Here is a 19,658-nt window from a genome sequence, read left to right on the forward strand (position 1 = left end):
GTTTGTTTGTATGCACACTATGCACACTATACAAGCGACACACCCAAGTAGAAAGACAAACACATTAGCATGCACTCTCTGTCTCTCTCTGTCTCTGTCGCGCTCTGTCTCTGTCTGTCTCTCTGTCTCTGTCGCTCTCTCTGTCTCTGTCGCTCCCTATCTCTCTGTTGCTCTCGCTCTCTCTGTCTCTCGCTCTCTGTCTCTCTCGTTCTTGCTCTCTCTCTCACACACACACACACACACACACGCACGCACGCACACCGAAGTCCTCCTTTTCAGTCTGTCCCCATATTTTTCGTGAGACTAGAAGGAGTCCACGCCGTGCTGAGTGCTGAACTCCTGGAAGTCTTCTGGGATGGTATCTGTGGATGTGACAGAGCAGGTATCAGGAGGCGGGCTCAAAAGCTAACACCCGGGGAGGTCAACATGAGGCGTCGACAGGTTTAGAGCCTGTGTTCATTAGCCAACACATCAAGGCATCTACTCATATATTTTCGGAATGTGTGTGTGTGTGGTAGTGTGTGTGTGTGTGTGTTAGTTAGTGTAGATAGCGGGACCGAAAACTAAAGCACTTATGATCCTAATTCTTTTTGGAGGTGGTAGGTATTGTCTCAGAGAGTAAGGGAAAAATCCCAGAAAATTAAAATTATGCATAAATATGCAAAATATGCATTTTTCTAAAAATGGCCAAAAACCACTTTTCTCGGCATTTCAGATGATTCTGAGCATCTTTGATTTTTTCACCTATATAAAAAAAAATTTCTGGGACTTAAAAATGTTTTGGCATTATGCAAAATATATGCATTTTTGCAAAAATGCACTTATGATCCTAATTCTTTTTTGGAGGTGGTAGGTATTGTTCCAGAGAGGACCAGAAAAATAGCAGAAAATTAAAATAATTATAATAATTATGCAAAATATGCATTTTTTACAAATGGCTAAAAACAACTTTTCTCGGCATTTCAGATGATTCTGAGCATTTGGAGGGAGGTAGTTGGAGTGGGGGGGGGGTTTAGGGGCAGGGGGAAGGCGGTTAGCTGGCAGGATGAAGAGGAGGGAGATTTAGACGGGTGGATAACCAAACCGCTACATTGTAGCGGGGTTCTTCTAGTTAAGACTTCATATAATCCATTCCCAAACACAGGCTGAAGAGGAAAGTCTCTTGAGAAGATGGAAAACACCAGTTTAGCATCTGCATTGTTACATGAGTTTAAATAGGAGAGCTCTTTAGATAGAGCTCGTGCTCACCATTGCAGCGGTATTTTAGATTGGACCAGATGATGTTCTCCTGAGAGAAGCAGAACACCCCCAGTCGTCCCCCTCTCATGGTTGTGTCAATGGTTACACCGGAATCCGCCACCAACTGAGTTCCCTCATAAAATCGAGCCCTGAACAGGAATGGATGAGTAGAATATAAGAGAATAGATAAAAAGTAAAGATAGATGAATAGAACTGATATAAAGATTGCCAAAACATGTTTTATGACAAACAAAACTATCTTTATGCATGCTCAACAATCCAGGTAAGAAAATCAAAGAAGGTTGAATCAGCTCATCTGGATGCAACGTTTATTGACAGAAACGTTTCATCTCTCATCTAAACGACCTCTTCAGTCAGGCTTCAGAAGGTGTCTGGGTGGTGTGGCGGTCTATTCCGTTGCCTGCCACACAGCGATCGCCGGTTCGAATCCTTGTGTTACTTCCGGCTTGGTCGGGCGTCCCTGCAGACACAATTGGCCGTGTCTGCAGGTGTGGGGAACCGGATGTGGGTATGTGTCCTGGTCGCTGCACTAGCGCCTCCTCTGGTCGGTCGGGGGCACCCATGCGCTACGTCCCCTGGCGAAACTCTTCACTGTCGGGTGAAAAGAAGTGGTTGATGACTCCACGTGTATCGAAGGAGGCATGTGGTAGTCTGTAGCCCTCCCTGGATCAGCAGAGGGGGTGGAGCAGCGACCGGAACGGCTCGGAGTGGGGTAATTGGCCGGATACAATTGGGGAGAAAAAAGAAGTGGGGGGGGGGATAGGAGTCACGCTTCAATCACCTCTTCAGCATTAGGAGACTGAAGAGGTCACTTAGATGAGTGTTGAAATGTATCTGTCAACAAACGTTGTATCCAGATGAACTCATTCAACCTTCCTAGACAAATAAAAAATGTGACGGATGAAGACAAGGTAAGGTGGATTTCATTCTCTGAGGAATAGTTGGAAATTAGCTGGGTTTCTAATTTCGAATACACCAGAGATAACAGGCTGTTAATCTGCATGTATCTCTGGGAGATAAGCAGATTGAATACGTGTTCCCTCACCTGATATACCCAACCTGAGGACGGTGCTGAAGGTACCAACGATAAGACACCTTGTCCTTCCAGCCCACGTTTCTTGGATCCTTCCATAGCAGACGGACCTGGTCATTCGTGTCTCCCGTGTGCCACAGGGAGTTTCTCAGGTGCTCTCCTGGACCGGACCTTGACTTTACAGCCTGCAGACCCAAGAACGAGAGTGTTAGAGAGAGAGAGAGAGAGAGAGAGAGAGAGAGAGAGAGAGAGAGAGAGAGAGAGAGAGAGAGAGCGAGAGAGAGGAGGGGAGGTTCGAGAGAGAGAAAATAAGCAGGTGAGAGAGAATAGGACTGATGTGGAGGGACAGACATGAGGTGAGAAATGAGGAAATAATGAAGGCGCAACTAGAAATAGATTTTTTTAATTGCCGTTTTTCTCCCCAATTGTATCCGGCCAATTACCCCACTCTTCCGAGCCGTCCCGGTTGCTGCTCCTCCAACCCCCTCTGCTGAATCGGGGAGGGTTGCAGACTACCACATGCCTCCTCCGACACATGTGGAGTCGCCAGCCACTTATTTTCACCTGACAGTGAGGTGTTTCGACAGGGGGACGTAGCGCGTGGGAGGATCACGCTATTCCCCCCAGTTACCCCTCCCCCTGAACAGGCGCCCCGACCGACCAGAGGAGGCGCTAGTGCAGCGACCAGGACACATACCCACATCCGGCTTCCCACCTGCAGGCACGGCCAGTTGTGTCTGTAGGGACGCCCAACCAAGCCGGGGATAAGACGGGGATTCAAACCGGCGATCCCCGTGTTGGTAGGCAACGGAATAGACCACTATATGCTACCCGGACGCCAGAAATAGATTTGTGGTAGGATGTGCGAGTAAATTTCAGTGTAGCACACAGCTAACGCAGCAAGTCAGTGATGAACTATAGTACATGTTGTTTATGTGATGAGTTGTGTTTATTTGATGAGTTGTGTTTATGTGTTGAGTTGTGTTTATTTGATGAGTTGTGTTTATGTGTTGAGTTGTGTTTATTTGATGAGTTGTGTTTATGTGATGAGTTGTGTTCTGGTGTTTGTGTGATGAGTTGTGTTCTCACCTTAAGCTGGATGCCGGGCTCGGCCACAGCTCTGAAGGGTGTCGCCTGCCAGTAGGTCTGTTCAGTTTGCTTCCACATCACCACATAGAACGAGGACGAGTCCTGGTAGCCGAAGATGAAGCCGGCGTAGTCATCATCAGTCACTGTGTTCACGTGAAATGTCCCCTCAAAGTCCACGCCGCTGAAAGCAGTGTAACCTACAAAAAGAGACAACACGATCTGCGCCATGTTTGTACAAACTATTTGTGGGGGAGCGTGATGTATTTTGGGGAGTGTTTTCTGTGTCAGTGTCTTACCAACAGCAAGTCCTGGGTCGCTGTTCATGGTCTGAACGATTTCCATCCCCTGTGTGAGGAATAAAACAACAAGTGAGAGAAATGAGAGAAATGTCCTCTAGTTTTTGGACAGTTGCTTAAGACAGTCATCAAAACAGAAACCTCTGCAGCTGCATATACATTTCTAGATGTGATGTGCACCTCAGGAATTTTTTCTCCCCAATTGTACCCGTCCAATTACCCCACTCTTCCGAGCCATCCCAGTCACTGCTACACCCCCCCCCCCACCCCTCTGCTGAGCCGGGGAGGGCCGCGTGAGGGAGGATCATGCTATTCCCACTCCTGCCCGAACAGGTGCCCTGGCCGACCAGAGGAGGCGCTAACCACTGGGCCACTGTGCTGCCCGAAGATTTACATGATAAACGATTTAACAGAGTGTCAGCGAATGATTCAGTCACCTGGTTCAAAACCACCCAGTTGGGGTCAATCTGTGCATCTCCTTCAGGGTCGAGCACCACTGTCTGGTAGGCTCTGAAGTCTGTAAGCGTGACCTCGGCATTCTCGGGGCAGTTGTCAATTCTGTCGATCACCTTGTCCTGATCAAAGTCAGACTCACACACGTCTCCAACTCCATCATCTGTCGGAGACCAAATGAGGAGGAGAGCCAGCTCAGATGATTGTGAAATGGATTTGGACACAAGTTAATTAAAACACAGTAAGATTCTCATTAATTATCGTTCGTTATCGACATTTCTGCCATATGAAAATCTGTCTGTATCAGTTACTGTTAGGAATCATTCTGATCATGATGATAGTTTATTATCTGTCTTAAGCTGGTACTCACTGTTATCATCAATCTGGTCAGGGTTTGGTACCAGTCTGCAGTTGTCTGGTCCTGGTGGAAGAATGTCAGGGATCCCATCGTTGTCATCGTCGTCGTCACACTCGTCACCCAGGCCATCTTTGTCAGTGTCTAGCTGGGAGCTGTTTATCACCAGGGGGCAGTTATCCTTGGTGTCCTGATGACCATCACCATCACTATGGTAGAAATAGCACAGTGACACAATCTCATTAAAAAATAATATTCAACAATCACATTTAATAACTGGTGAGAGGATGTGTCTGTAATTGGGTTGGATTAATATGAAAACACATGGTTTCAGCAGAGGTTTTCCTTTAAGTGGATGATGCCATGATGCATGAGACCACAACGGTATGAAAGTGTCCATGTCAGAGCTTAACAGTTTGAAAACGGACAGGAGTGAAAATGAAAACACGTTACCTGTCTTGATTGGTGTCACAGGAATCTCCGACCAGATCATTATCGACGTCAGACTGAAAGAAGACATGAACTTTGATTACTTCTTTAAAACGCAATATTTTCTCACAGCCCATTAAAGAGCCAATCAATCAACCAACCAATCAATCAATTAATCTAGCTATCTATCTATCCTTCACTGTGTGTCTGTCTCTCTCTCTCTCTCTCTCTCTATCTATCTATCTATCTATCTATCTATCTATCTATCTATCTATCTATCTATCTATCTATCTATCTATCTATCTATCTATCTATCTATCTATCTATCTATCCTTCAGTGTGTCTGTCTATATCTATCTATCTATCTATCTATCTATCTATCTATCTATCTATCTATCTATCTATCTATCTATCTATCTATCTATCTATCTATCTATCTATCTATCTATCTATCTATCTATCTATCTATCTATCTATCTATCTATCCTTCATTCTTCACTGTGTCTGTCTGTCTGTCTGTCTGTCTGTCTGTCTGTCTCTCTCTGACCTGGTTTGGGTTTGGGATATCAGGGCAGCTATCACAGGCATCTCCCACTCCGTCTCCATCCTGGTCCAGCTGGTCTCTGTTCTGGACACGTTGGCAGTTGTCCAGGAAGTTCTTCAGACCTTGTCAGTAGCCAGCCAAAACAGTTAGTTGTCATTACTAAACAATGACGTCAACTCTTTTATGTGCAGTACTGTATCTAGGATGGTTACATAATGACCACCTGGTTATGTTTACAGCCAGTTGTCAAAGATGGTTGAAAGTAAATGATTGCAACCAATACAGCCGTAATTTAGTAAAATGTTACTTTCTGTGCTATCCTTTAAAACGCACTACTTTATCTTCTCTCCCAGAATTTTTGATAAATATGTTTTATTTCAGACTAGAGTAATTACTGAAATAATACCTGTAACTCAATACAACAATCATTGAATCTATTTCTTACAATATGTTCGAGTTTATTTACTGGAAAGGGATCATCATTCAAAATAACCATGCCTAAAATGGTAACTGATACACACACACACACACACACACACACACACACACACACACACACACACACACACACACACACACATACTCGCAAATCTATACTTGTGGGGCCCCCTCATTGACTACATTAATTTCCTAGCCCTTAACCCTAACCTTAACCACGCAAACAACATGACTAACCCTAACCCTTACCCTAACCTTAACCTAACCCTAATTCTAACCTTAACCCTAAACCCAAGTCCTAACCCTAAAATAGACCCTTTTACTTGTGGGGCCCCACAAGGTAGGTGGTTTCTGGTTTTTCTATCCTAATGGGAACCAAATGTCTCCATTAGGATAGAAAAACATGGTACACACACACACACACACACACACACACACACACACACACACACACACACACACACACACACACACACACACACACACCAGACCTATTATAACGAATATATATTGCTGTTTTTTTTTCTTCCTCAGAATTGATAGCGTATGAATATGCACTAAAATTGATGAAGTGGCGCATTGAACAATGGCGGATATTATTCACTTTTTAAGGTAAACTGCTCGGTTGTCATGCCATGCTGGTTTTTATTTAGACCACTAGGGGGCACTGTTGCATTTGCCGAGTAGGTGGATGGATGCTGTTTCTCATTCGTCTCAGAGGGGCAGTAGCAGGTCTGGGACCATATAAAAGGTCACGCAGCAGTCAACCTTGTAGGTCAAAGTCTGTACAACAAAATATCCTTACTGCCACTAGGTTGAAACGTGTGATCACAGCAGTTGAACGACCAAACCTCAAATTCAGACTTGCCATCTGTACATACTGTTGATATACATATCAGGTTTCTTTTTGTTTGTTTATTTTTGTTTGGAATTTTTCCACAATCCCCCCCCCCCAATTGTATCCGGTCAATTACCCCACTCTTCCGAGCAGTGTCCCAGTCGCTGTTCCACCCCCTCTGCCGATCCGGGGAGGGCTGCAGACTACCACATGCCTCTTCTGATACATGTGGAGTCGCCAGCCGCTTGTTTTCACCTGACAGTGAAGAGTTTCGCCAGGGGGACGTAGCACGTGGGAGGATCACGCTATTCCCCCCACTTCGCACTCGCCCCCGAACAGGCGCCTCGACTGACCAGAGGAGGCACTAGTGCAGCGACCAGGACACATACGGTTTCCCACACGCAGACACGGTCAATTGTGTCTGTAGGGACGCCCGACCAAGCCGGCAGTAACACGGGGATTCAAACCGGCGATCCCCGTGTTGGTAGGCAACAGAACAGACCGCCACGCTACCCGGACGCCCCGCATCACAGGTTTCTTGAAACAAGCATGATAATGTCAAGGGGCAACTGACAATGTATTGCCCTTGATATGCCTGTCAGAGGTTGTTCAGAAAGTCACAGTCTCCTCTGTGACAGACAGTGGTAAGTCCTTCTGATATGCTTCTAGAGAACATTTCAATTAATAATTTAAGATTTGAATATAGTCTTTTGGGCTGTGCTTTAACTACAAAGTGGAAATGTGACTGAAATGGAAAAGCAGTGTTAGATTATGTTAGGTTATGCTATATGTGTTAGGTTATATAGTATGAGGAGTAACACTGTTAGGCTATGTTAGGGTAGGTTATATATGTTAGGTTATATAGTATGAGGAGTAACACTGTTAGGCTATGTTAGGGTATGTTATATATGTTAGGTTATATAGTGTGAGGAGTAGCACTGTTAGGCTATGTTAGGGTATGCTATATATTTTAGGTTATATAGTATGAGGAGTAACACTGTTAGGCTATGTTAGGGTATGTTATATATGTTAGGTTATATAGTATGAAGAGTAACACTGTTAGGCTATGTTAGGGTATGTTATATATGTTAGGTTATATAGTATGAGGAGTAGCACTGTTAGGCTATATTAGGGTATGCTATATATGTTAGGTTATAAAGTATGAGGAGTAGCACTGTTAGGCTATGTTAGTATGCTATATACTATATGTTAGGTTATATAGTTTGAGGAGTGAAAGCCACTTTATTTGACATTGTGTTCTTACAATGAATGTGTTCTCTGCATTTAACCCATCTTATTGTATAGGAGCGGTGGGCAGCTGCAGCGCCCGGGGACCAACTCCAGTTCTTCTTTCCATTGCCTTGCTCAGGGGCACAGGCAGGAGTATTAACCCTAACACGCTTGACTTTTTGATGGTGGGAGGAAACAGGAGCACCCAGAGAAAACTCACGCAGACAACGGGGAGAACATGCAAACTCCACACAGAAACGACCTGGGTCATCCCGGGGTTCGAACCCAGGACCTTCTTGCTGTGAAGCAACAGTGCTAACCGCTGGGCCACCATCCCGCCACTCTGTTTTAAAAATTGAAATCTATGAGGAGTGTTTGTGATGTTTCTCTTTGTACCATCTCCGTCCATGTCGTCATCGCAGGCGTCCCCTTTGCCGTCACCATCAGTGTCCCTCTGGTCAGGGTTGTCCACTGCGCGACAATTATCGCACGCGTCACCATGACCGTCCTTGTCACTGTTCCTCTGGTCCACATTGGGCTTAAGCCAGCAGTTGTCCTGATATAGCGAGGGACAACACAACGGTCGCAGAGTTCATTCACGGTGTGTGTATTTGTATTTGTGTGTGTGCGCGGGCGTGCATGTTTAATTTTAAAAGGCGACTCTGTGCACGATGCAAGCAAGTGATGGTGTGCATGGGTGTGTCCATACTTGCATGTCTATGCACATTCAGCTGTTGACCTCTTGTCACACTAACCTGCTCATTCAGAATACCGTCACCGTCCGCATCATCGTCACAGGCATCGCCTTGGCCGTCCTTGTCGGCATCCTCTTGGCCAGAGTTGGGAACGTAGATACAGTTATCCTGTCAACGGATATTCGTCAGCATATTATATATACAGCATTATACATCGACCCATAAAAGGATTGGTACCGTGACATAGGCAGATTTTATGGGATACACCGAACCCAGTGCCTCTGTCAGAGTACAGTTGCAGATGCTGTTTGTCGGTCCAGGTTTACCTTTTTACAGGTCCCATCCTTGCACTTGAGTTTCTCATCAGGGTATCCGTCAATATCTGTGTCCTTCCCACACAGGTAGCCATTACCGGCCCAGCCGATTCCACACTGACGAGACAAGTGAAACCTCTTACAAACTGGGATAACAACTGGGGTGACATTTTGTGTGCCTGTGTGTGTGTTTCTGCATGGGGGGGTTTCGTATTTGTGTGCGGTGATGAGTGTGTAGATAATACAACTAATAATAGTCATTACATTTATATTGCACTTTTCTAGACACCCAAAGCACTCTACATTGAAGGGGGTAACTCACTTCAACCACCACCAATGTGTAGCACCCACCTGGGTGATGGCAAGGCAGCCATTTTGCACCAGCTTGAGGTGGAGAGGGAGGAATCATTGAGCCAATTACATGGGTGGGTGGGGGGGAGATGATTAGGTGACCAGATGGAAAGAGCCATGTTGGGAATTTTGCCAGGACACCAGAGAACCACCTACTCTTTGCAAGAAGTGCCATGGGATCTTTAATGACCACAGTGAGTCAAGACCTCAGTTTAACGTCTCATCCGAAGGACTGCATCTGCTACAGCACAGTGTCCCCGTCACTGCACTGGAGCACTGCGATTTTATTTTATTTTTTATTTTTATTAGGACCAGAGAGAAGACTAGCCCTTACTGGCCCACCAACACCACTTCCAGCAGCAACTAATTTTCCCGGGCGGTCTCCCATCCAAGTACTAGCCAAGCCCATACCTGCTTAACTTCCATCATTTGGCAGAGCCAGGGTACATGTTGGTGTGGCTGCCGGCCACATTCGGCGGTTTGGTTTAGAAACTTACCTGACAAGAGATGGAGCCGTCTCTCTCTAAGCTACACTGGGCGTTGACGTCGCAGGGGTTGGTTAAACTGCTGCCACAGCTGATCTCTGGCTTGCAGCCCTTCACCTGATCCCCCGTGAAGCCTGTCTTACAGGCCCCACAATGGTAGGAGCCCTGCACAGGAATAAAGACAGCCAGCTATGAGCAACTGTAGGAACCCAGAGCCTTCAAAAACGTATATATAGTATATGATATATATATAAGATATAGTAATTGCTCTTTTGGCCCTGTGTAGTAATAACACAACTCTATCTCACCATAGAGTTGTGACAGAGAGAGTTGTCAGTACAGCCTCCATTGTTGGGTCCTTTACATTCATCTACGTCATCACACACCTAAATTAAGAAACATGAAAAAGAGGAAGAAGAAAAAAAATAAAGGTATCATCCAAATTGGCCCTCTTAGCCTTCTCTCAAAGTGTTGCGATTGGGACTTGAACATGATACTCAAACCATTAATGATAGGTTGATAAAATCCTCGCTGACCTGTTTATTGGTCTGAGCGAACAGCACTCCCACACCCTCGATTGGAAAGCCAGTGTAGCCTAGTGGACAGGCATCACAGCGAAACCCTGGGGCAGTATTGACACACTTCACCCCGGGAAAGCAGGGGCTAAACTGACACTGCAGAGACGGGGACATGAGCCAGGTGAAGTGATGAACAGTCTCTCTGGTGTTCAGACAGCTACTCCTCAAATGTTATTTTGAAGACAATTTTGCCGACACAGAAGAGCTGCAGGACTGCTGAAGGGTCCGGTCCATAATACAGGGATCATCAGAAATACACACATGAACCACCACCGCCACCACCAGCCATGCACCTACTCTCCCTGTTCTCTCTCACTCTCTCCCCCCTTCCTCTCGCTCTCACTCCCTCTACCTCTCTCTCTTTCTCTGTCTCTGTCCCTGTCTCTCTCTCCCCCCTCTTCCTCTCTCTCTCACTCCCTTTACCTCTCCCTCTCCTTCTCTGTCTGTCTGTCTGTCTGTCTGTCTGTCTCTCTCTTGCTCTCTCCCTCTCCATCCTCCTTCCTCTCTCTCACTCCCTATACCTCTCTCTCTCCTTCCCTGTCTCTCTGTCTCTCTCCCTCGCTCTCTCTCGCACTCCCCCCCTCTCTCCCTCTCTCTATCGCTCTCTCTAGTTCTGTGTATCTCCCCCCTCTCTGTGTCTGTGTCTCTGTCCTCTCTCTCGCTGTCTGTCTCCCCTCTCTCTCTCTCACACACACATACACACACACACAACACCTTACCTCATCCACATCATCACAGCTAAAACCATCCCCAGTGTATCCATCGGGGCAGGGTCCACATTCAACACCTTCCTCTGTCTCAATACACATATCCTCGCGGAAACAGACTCCTGGGGCACACTTCGGCTTCTCAACCTCAGAACCTCCAAGTCCTTCAGACAACACAGTGCAAAAAAAATCAGTTTTCAACAAGTAGCAGTCAATTTGGTATGTTAAATCATACAAATACATAGACATCCCCTATAAATGAAATAAAAAAAAAGGTGATGCCAAACACAAACCTCATGCCTGAACGTTGACCACTAGTGATTTTCAAATTGCACTTATTTCCACAGACATTGATAGAGATAACACTTTGGAAAAGAAAGTCAAACATTTTGGTGTCAGTTTGAAGTAGATTGGACCATTTTTGACAAGGATACGGCTGAAAATCATGGAGACCTTTTTCATGACATTTGCCCCATGACCCTGACCCAATTACTTCTAAAATTAGGTTATATGGGGAGCATAGGTCATCTTTCATGTAAATGTCATGTCTTTTGCCGCATCCATTTTTCCTTAATACGGACAGATAGACAATGGCATCAAAACCAACAACCCCCGGGGTTGAGGTAAAATGACATCAGTGTTTCCAGTTTCTTCTGGTGATTAGCATTACTGTAACATGACTTAATCTTACCACAGGCCTGGCACTCTGAGATGGTGTTTCTGAGAAATGAAGTCTCTTTAACCTGGAGAAGGTCAAAGATAAATAAGTTTATATGGAGTGAGGCCGGGAGGTCGGGGATTAGGAGTCAGGTTTAAGTGGTCCCAGAGGGACTGTCAGGGGTAGTTACCTGCTGAATGAGGACGTCTTTCAGCTCGTTTATCACCTTGGTTAACTCAAGCATTTGATTAGACAGCTGCTTTGTGTTGACCCCTGAAAGACAGGAACAGTTATTGTGTTTAACTGAAATTGACTTGGCAGGTCCTCGGAATCTGTTTGCTGATCCCATTCAAACCACTGATGAGCAATGCCCAGTGTTTGTCTATCCACTGCACTGCGGCTGCTTTCCTGGTAAACAGCTGGGCGACTCGTCGGACTTTAGGGAAATTGATTTAAAGAGAGAGAGAGAGAGAGAGAGAGAGAGAGAGAGAGAGAGAGAGAGAGAGAGAGAGAGAGAGAGAGAGAGAGAGAGAGAGAGAGAGAGAGAGAGAGAGATACTTACCCAGAGTTTGTACGGAGTCTCTTTGTTGAAAGTGGCAGTCTTGTAATGAGGCAATGTTCTCAAACGAGTCCCCGACCACCAGTTTGAGCTCCTCCAAACTGTCCTGTTTACGGTCAAACAGGACAAAGGTCAGTAAAAGGTGAGTTCAAACCCGCAGTACGGCTAATGCGCATCCCTCAGCAGTGATGCAGCACAGAGGCTGGTAACCTCTAATGAGGACTTTCTTTTGCAAGTGAGAAAATAATCCGCTGGTAAAACTCAGTAAATAATAGTCGAGGTAGTTCCCGGATTACGAACGCCCGTACGTACGAACCGACCTGGGTAAAGCCTATTATTTAAAAAAAAAATCCAGTTACACACAATGGTTCGTACGAACGAACGGGCGGACTACTTTGCGCGGCGCCCAAAACCCTGAGCATTTTAGGCGGTTCGTCGGCCCGAGGGAGAACAACGTCACGCCGTCGTCGCCATTTTAAATCGGCTCACGTAAACGTTGTTGTGCGTGTTGTGTTTTGACTTAAATGTTTCGTGTGTTTACTCTCGTAATCATGAAGCATAAATCTGATGCAAGTGATGGCAATGCAGCGAAGAAAAGGGAAACGACTGGAACGAAAGTGGAAATAATGACGCATTCAGAAGTGAAACGCTCTTATTGTTTTTTCACCTACCGGGTCAGGCGGGGAGGCGAGCCCCGAGCGGGCTCTCGTTTCCGGCTTCCGCCGGTCGCGACCCGCTCCGGAGACAGTGGCAGGTGGGGAATTTGAAATTTAAGACATGTTTCTTTAATGGGGTTTTTTATACCTATATACGCACATTCTCTCTCTCTCTCTCAATTATACTGTACTTTTGATTTTTTTAAAAATTTGATTTTCCATCCATCCATCTATTATCCAAACCGCTTATCCTGCTCAGGGTCGTGGGGATGCTGGAGCCTATCCCAGCAGTCATTGGGTGGCAGGTGGGGAGACACCCTGGACAGGCCGCCAGTCCATCACAGGGCCCACACACTTGATATACTTTATTAATCCCGTGGGGGAAATTATGCTCTGCATTTAACCCACCCTAGTTATGTAACTAGGAGCAGTGGGCAGCACCCGGGGACCAACTCCAGTTCGTTTTGCCATGCTTTGCTCAGAGGCACAGACAGGAGTATTAACCCTAACATGCATGTCTTTTTGATGGTGGGGAAAACTGGAGCACCCGGAGAAAACTCACCGCAGACACAGGGAGAACATGCAAACTCAGAGGAAGACCTGGGATGACCCGACCCCCCCCCCCCCAGGTTGGACAACCCCAAGGTTTGAACCCAGGACCTTCTTGGTGGGAGGCGAAAGCGCCAACTACTGGGCCACCGTGCCACAGTCCTGTAGTTACATTTATTATTATTATTGCACGTGTTTATTATATTTACGATGTTTTAGGTAAAGTATATACTATATACTAATAAATATTTGACTAATGTGTGAACTGTATGTAACTGCTCCGACTTACATACAAATTCAACTTACGAACAGACTCAAAAATGGAACTCGTTTGTATTCCGGGAACTGCCTGTAGTTAATATTATAATTAATATGAAGATGCATCACCGGCTCCTTGGCTTGCATGACCTTCAGCTCCACCACTCCATAGCCTGCTGGTAGACCCTGAAAGACGGCAGGGAGATCCCTGACCGTTTCCACCAGTCTGCAGTCCAGGTGGATTTCCACCCCGCCGGGCCCCTGCTGCTGCAGCCCCCGCAGGTGGAACAACAGCCGGTGGCGTTGGCCATCCGCCAACACCAGGTTGTTGAAGGTTATTGAGCTCATCCTCCTGTCACTTCGCAAATATCGCAACACGGCTGTGTGAAGGAAGGGCCGAGGGAGAGAGGGAGGGACAAGATGGAAGAGGTGGAGAGAAGAAGGATGGAGGAGACAGGAAACACGTCATGGAAGAGTGGCGGGGGAACAGGGGGGAGAGTTAAGGAGGTGACACGGGGCAGTTAGAGGTGAAAACTGCAGGGGAAAAAATGGCAAATCTGAGAGACTAAACATCACACAGAAATAAATGTCGGGTTCTCTATCAAAACTCAAGAATGCTCATTTTTTTTCCCCACAAAATTTACGTAATTGAAATATCTCACTGCACTGGCAGACGCTTTTTTATTTTGGTTATTTTCTTACTTGAATATGCTAAATTTGTCTCAATTTTGACATGGCACTTTTGCAGAGGAGAGAGAGGACAGAAGATGAAGAAGCGGCGACAAGAGAGGAATGTCTCCGTGTTGACTGAATGAATAATGCAGAGGTAAGAGAGATGTGGGCGAGAATGTATAAACAGCACAGATGAATACTCAGAACGGGAAGGATATGGGAAAGAAATCTGTTAAAAAAGAAAACGGGCGTCTGGGTGGCATGGCGGTGTATGCCGCTGCCTACCAACACGGGGATCGCCAGTCCGAAACCCCGTGTGGCCTCCGGCTTGGTCGGGCGTCCCTACAGACACAATTGGCTGTGTCTGCAGGTGGGAAGCCGGATGTGGGTATGTGTCCTGGTCGCTGCACTAGCGCCTCCTCTGGTCGGTCGGGGAGGGGCAGGGACTGGGGGGAATAGCATGATCCTCCCATGCGCTACGTCCCCCTGGTGAAACTCCTCACTGTCAGGTGAAAAGAAGCGACTGGTGACTCCACATGTATCGTAGGAGACATGTGGTAGTCTGCAGCCCTCCCCGGATCGGCAGAGAGGGTGGAGCAGCGACCGGAATGGCTCGGAAGAGTGGGGTAATTGGCCAGATACAACTGGGAAGAAAAGGGGGGGGGGGTAAAAAAAAGAAAGAAAAGAAAACAGACCAAGACATGTACATATATGCAGAGGATCAGTTACGTAACTCCCAGCACAGTCTCTTACCTCTGTTGAGCTTCCCCAACACGGTGAACTCAAAGTATTTGCTGTTGTCCCTGGGATTGTACAGACCAAACACGGTGGTCCCAGTCTTGGGCTGGAGTTTGAAGGTGGTGAGGATAAAAGCCTCATTCACCCCTTGCTCGGCCAGACCCCCCTGCAGCAGGTCTGGCAGGCAATCGGGAGAGGTGAGCAGATCATACACTATTGACAGGAACAGAAACAGAAACAGGAAGGGGGGGTTGAAGCACATGTGTGGCGGATGAGGAGATATGAATATTCACAATACGTAACTCCCCTCCAATCCCGGAATAAACACTTTCTGAGCGGGCGTGCAAATGGCCTGCACATGATTATTATCCACCATTTGTCTTATGGCGATCAGCGAAATCACGACAGGCAGATCACGAGGATACACATCGCTTGGCAGATTAGATCCAACTGGATGATACCATCTTGATGATATCATCTTAATCATTCCTTAATAGATGTAAAATCTACTTTCAGCTCATGTTGGCTGATTAAACGAATCCTTGTGTTTTTAAGCGGTAATTTACGGGTTCATTAGAAGCCAAGTGTTTCGGGGAAATTGGACGTATGTCAAGTACAGACAAAGTGCTTTGAGATAAGGAAAAAGCAGGGGGGGGGGGAGTACATTGTAGACTGAACCTCATAGCTCCATAGCTCCCCTTAACAAAGTGACCCGGGAACTAGGCAGGCCACAAGAGGATGTGCGGTGAATATCTAGTCCACCGTGTGAACACAACGTGAATGCACAATTAGCCTGAACGTGGTCTGCAAGGCTCGCCGGCTTCAAGAGTGCAAAATTGCTACCAAATGCTCCTAAAATTCGGCCCTTCTCAGCCAAGGCTGTAAAGCATCATACCCAGACAAATTCTTTCCCCTCTGTCTTTTATCTTTCACCTCTTCCCCCATGTTCCCTTCTTGCTTCCTCCAGCCGACGGTGTATTTCAGCACACTAGGGAGGAACGCAGGGGCTTTAAAAGTGCATGTGGTTAAATGTGACCGGGGCCATGAAAACAATCCTTCCTTCATTGTGTTTTCTCTAATCAGTCTCACTTTCACAGGGGCGGTTTTGATCTGGAAAGGTTCTGGTTTTGATCTGAAAAGGTTCTGGTGTTCGGCGTTGTCCGACTCACCTGAGGATTAAGGGAACGGAGCGCTCGCGGCCTGACTCAGTGGGACTCGGCCCATTAGTTTGGGCTTCCCTAGCAAAACAACCTGAACACACAGCGCTCACTTTGGTTTTCATCTGTCGGTCACATGCGAACAAACCTGTGTGCACATGCACTCCTGCAGGCAACACACCCGCACACGGACACACAATTTGACTGTTGTCATCCGTCATGTGGACAGAGGGCATTGTGTGGGTCAGGGTCTCGTTACATCGGGGGACCCTGAGAAAGTGTCTCATTTCACCCCTGTTAACCCAATACTTCAAGCTATGTAGACCCGTGTCAGCTGCGTCCCGAGAAGACGCGGCGTGCTCCCCCCCCCCCCCCCCCCCCCCCCCGGTGCATTCGTGCCAGACAGTCTCATTAAGGGACAGACAGGCACGACGTGGACACTTCCTTCAGACATTATGTTACTTTGTATATCTAATAGACTTCACAGCGTAGGTATAGTGATTAGAGAGATTTGATGTGTATTTGTTGCTTGATATCTAATTACTCTCGTTTGGCTTTTATCAACAGTGCATCCAGATCATGCAAGCAGCGAGCTGCTGAGGGATCGGACCGGTGAAGTTGAGTCTACCTGTCACTGACATCATTTGTGAGCAGCTGATAAAATATGAACACCAGCACTTCCTAATTCAGGCCCCTGTAAGAAAGAGAGATGGGGAAATTGTGTGTGTGTGTGTGTGAGAGAGAGAGAGACAGACAGACAGACAGACCGACAGACAGACACAGACAGACAAACAGAGAGAGAAAGAGAGACAGACAGACAGAGAGAGAGACAGACATACAGAGAGACACACAAACAGAGAAAGAGAGAGAGACAGAGAGAGAGAAGGACAGACACAGACAGACAAACAGACAGAGAGAGACAGACAGACAGACAGACAGACAGACAGACAGACAGACAGACAGACAGACAGAGAGAAAGCGAGACAGACATACAGAGAGAGACACACAAACAGAGAGAAAGAGAGAGAGAAAGAGACAGACAGAGAGAGAAAGCGAGAGAGAGCGAGAGAGAGACACACACACACACACACACACACAGACAGACAGACAGAGAGAAAGCGAGACAGACATACAGAGAGAGACACACAAACAGAGAGAAAGAGAGAGAGACAGAGAGAGAGAAAGAGACAGACAGACAGAGAGAAAGAGACAGACAGAGAGAGAGAAAGAGACAGACAGAGAGAGAAAGCGAGAGAGAGCGAGAGAGAGACACACACACACAGACAGAGAAACAGAGAGAGAAAGAGAGAGAGAGAAGAGACTGGCAGAGAGAATGAGACAGAATGTGTGTGTGTGTGTGTGTGTGTGTGTGTGTGTGTGTGTGTGTGTGTGTGTGTGTGTGTGTGTGTGTGTGTGTGTGTGTGCTAAAGGCCAGTTAATTGGAGGCAGCTTGTCCAATAGGGGAAAAAAAAAGCCATGTCCCTAATTGGTAAAAAGCTGATTTGTGTGTCAGTGGTTAAGTTAAGGATTAAGTTAAGGTTTAAGTTAGGGTTAAGGTAAGGTTAAGGTAAGGGTTAAGGTTAGCCATGAAGGTTCTATTGGTTAAAGTTAGGGTTAAGGGCTAGGGAATGAATGCAAGTGTAAGTAAATGTGTGTGTGCTTGTGTGCGTGTGTGTGTTTTCTCTCTAACTTCAGTATTGTGCCCAGACCTTTTGTGATTATTCCCATGTGTGTGAATAGCTAAGTCTTGATCTAAACTGGAGCCAGGATCTTTTGACCCCTGAGCAGCTGAAGTCATCAGGGAGACTTGGCAAGATAGACTGAAAAAATATCGTGGCCACGAGAAGTCTGTCCACCCTTCACAGTCAACATTATTGTTGTCTTACTTGTGGGCCCTTCATTTACCCTCTAACTTTGAAATGAGTCCTCGAATCCGTCAGTCACTTCTGCTCACACCACCTCCCTCCATCAGTGTGTCATAAATCACTCTCCAGCAATATGCATTTTCAGTTGATTTAGGACTCGAACTAACCCGCAGCATCATCTACCCTAGCATGTTGCCCTCACTTTGATGAGAATCACATTCCAGCTCTCCCCCTCGCTGCACTTTAGACCTGAATATGATATTATATTATCATAATATCTGCTAGGTCTATCATGCACGCAGCTCAGGGGTGGTGTGCTAAAACACTCAGCGGCAGAGCCATGAAATCTTTATTTGACAGATAATGTCGCTTGAGGATAACGTCACACGGCTTGGCTGTCAGAGAGAAAAGATAAATCAAACCAAAATCTGACTATCATCATCAAAAAAAAGAAGGGCTATTTCAGGACTAGAGTCCCATTTCCGCAGTGCTCTGAAAGGAAAATAAAATAAAAGGAAAAGGAAAATAAAATTAAATAACATTTTATTTTTTTCCTTTTTTTTTTGGTTGATTGCTGGTTTTTGTTTCCATGCAACTGCACCTTATAAGAGGTAAGACGGCGTCTCGCTGCTGCTCTGTGGTTGGTTGATTGATTGACCTAATTGATTCCTCGGGGAAAATTAAAAAAATAGTTATACTCACCCGAAGCTTGGGCTCCCACTTCTGAGCACAGTTTCAAGAGCAGATGTGAGGCCAGGAGCAGCGTTGTCCACAGCCCCATTTCGTCCCTTCAAACTGGTCCTGGATCAGCGGTTTGCTCCTCAGTACGTCTAAACCAAGTGATATAGCGCCGTGTGCGTCCTTGCTTGTTGCGCATGGAGCGTGTGTGAGTGGTTTAGTGTTCGCCTCCTTGTTGAATCAGAGGTGAAGCCCAAGACTTGCTGCTGACAGTTCTGTGCGGGTCTGTACTTGTGTGTGTGCGTGCGCGCGCGCGTGTGTGCGTGTGAGTGTTCGTTTGCATGTGTGTTGGTGGGAGGAGAGGGAGTCTTGCTGAGGGAGGAGCGTCCGGGCCAGAGCCTCCCTTTAAAAACCTTCTCAGACAGCCCCATGCGGAGAAGGAGTGACCCGGGGTTTCGAAACCAATGCCTTGGCTCACACCGGCTGCTACCGTTTTTCACAGGCTCCTGCACATATGTTATGGATGTGTGTGGTGTAGTAGCTCACGTTTGGCCACGGAACTCATGTTCCACCGTATATGGGACCCCCCGATGCTTTTAGGCTGAGCTCATGCTTGGGTCACTTTAAGAGGGGGGGGGACTTACATCCTGGACACAGGGTGTCATGGATGCAAAGCACAGCTGTTGTGGGACTCTGCTGTGGACAGCGCGATACGGGATCATTGTTTTAAGTTTGTAACCGGAAGCTGGTCTATTGTATCGCCTGCACATTTT

General features: G+C 46.6%; 1 protein-coding gene across 1 annotated transcript; it reads right to left on the minus strand.

Moving 5' to 3' along the window:
* Positions 1-228: 228 nt before the first annotated feature.
* On the minus strand, positions 229-19,037 carry thbs4b (thrombospondin 4b). Its single transcript, XM_056290202.1, has 22 exons — positions 18,910-19,037; positions 15,201-15,398; positions 13,905-14,155; positions 12,316-12,418; positions 11,944-12,026; positions 11,787-11,838; positions 11,108-11,259; positions 10,347-10,484; positions 10,119-10,196; positions 9,823-9,975; positions 8,987-9,091; positions 8,721-8,828; positions 8,362-8,521; positions 5,463-5,581; positions 4,940-4,992; positions 4,502-4,695; positions 4,116-4,294; positions 3,679-3,727; positions 3,383-3,579; positions 2,306-2,478; positions 1,249-1,388; positions 229-362 (listed from the first exon to the last, which is right to left on the minus strand). Exons 1-22 carry the CDS (start codon positions 18,986-18,988, stop codon positions 304-306), a joined length of 2,823 nt encoding a protein of 940 aa, XP_056146177.1. The 5' UTR covers positions 18,989-19,037; the 3' UTR covers positions 229-303.
* Positions 19,038-19,658: the final 621 nt, after the last annotated feature.

Source organism: Lampris incognitus, chromosome 12 (genome assembly GCF_029633865.1).
Source record: "Lampris incognitus isolate fLamInc1 chromosome 12, fLamInc1.hap2, whole genome shotgun sequence".
NCBI classification, from domain to species: Eukaryota; Metazoa; Chordata; class Actinopteri; order Lampriformes; family Lampridae; genus Lampris; species Lampris incognitus.

Coding starts and splice junctions, on each gene's coding strand:
- thbs4b (XM_056290202.1), bottom strand. CDS start 18,988: ATGGGGCTGTGGACAACGCTGCTCCTGGCCTCACATCTGCTCTTGAAA. Junction 4,295..4,501: donor TGACCAGATTGATGATAACA/GTGAGTACCAGC, acceptor GGTCTCCGACAG/ATGATGGAGTTGGAGACGTG. Junction 1,389..2,305: donor CCTCAGGTTGGGTATATCAG/GTGAGGGAACAC, acceptor ATTCCTGTTCAG/GGCTCGATTTTATGAGGGAA.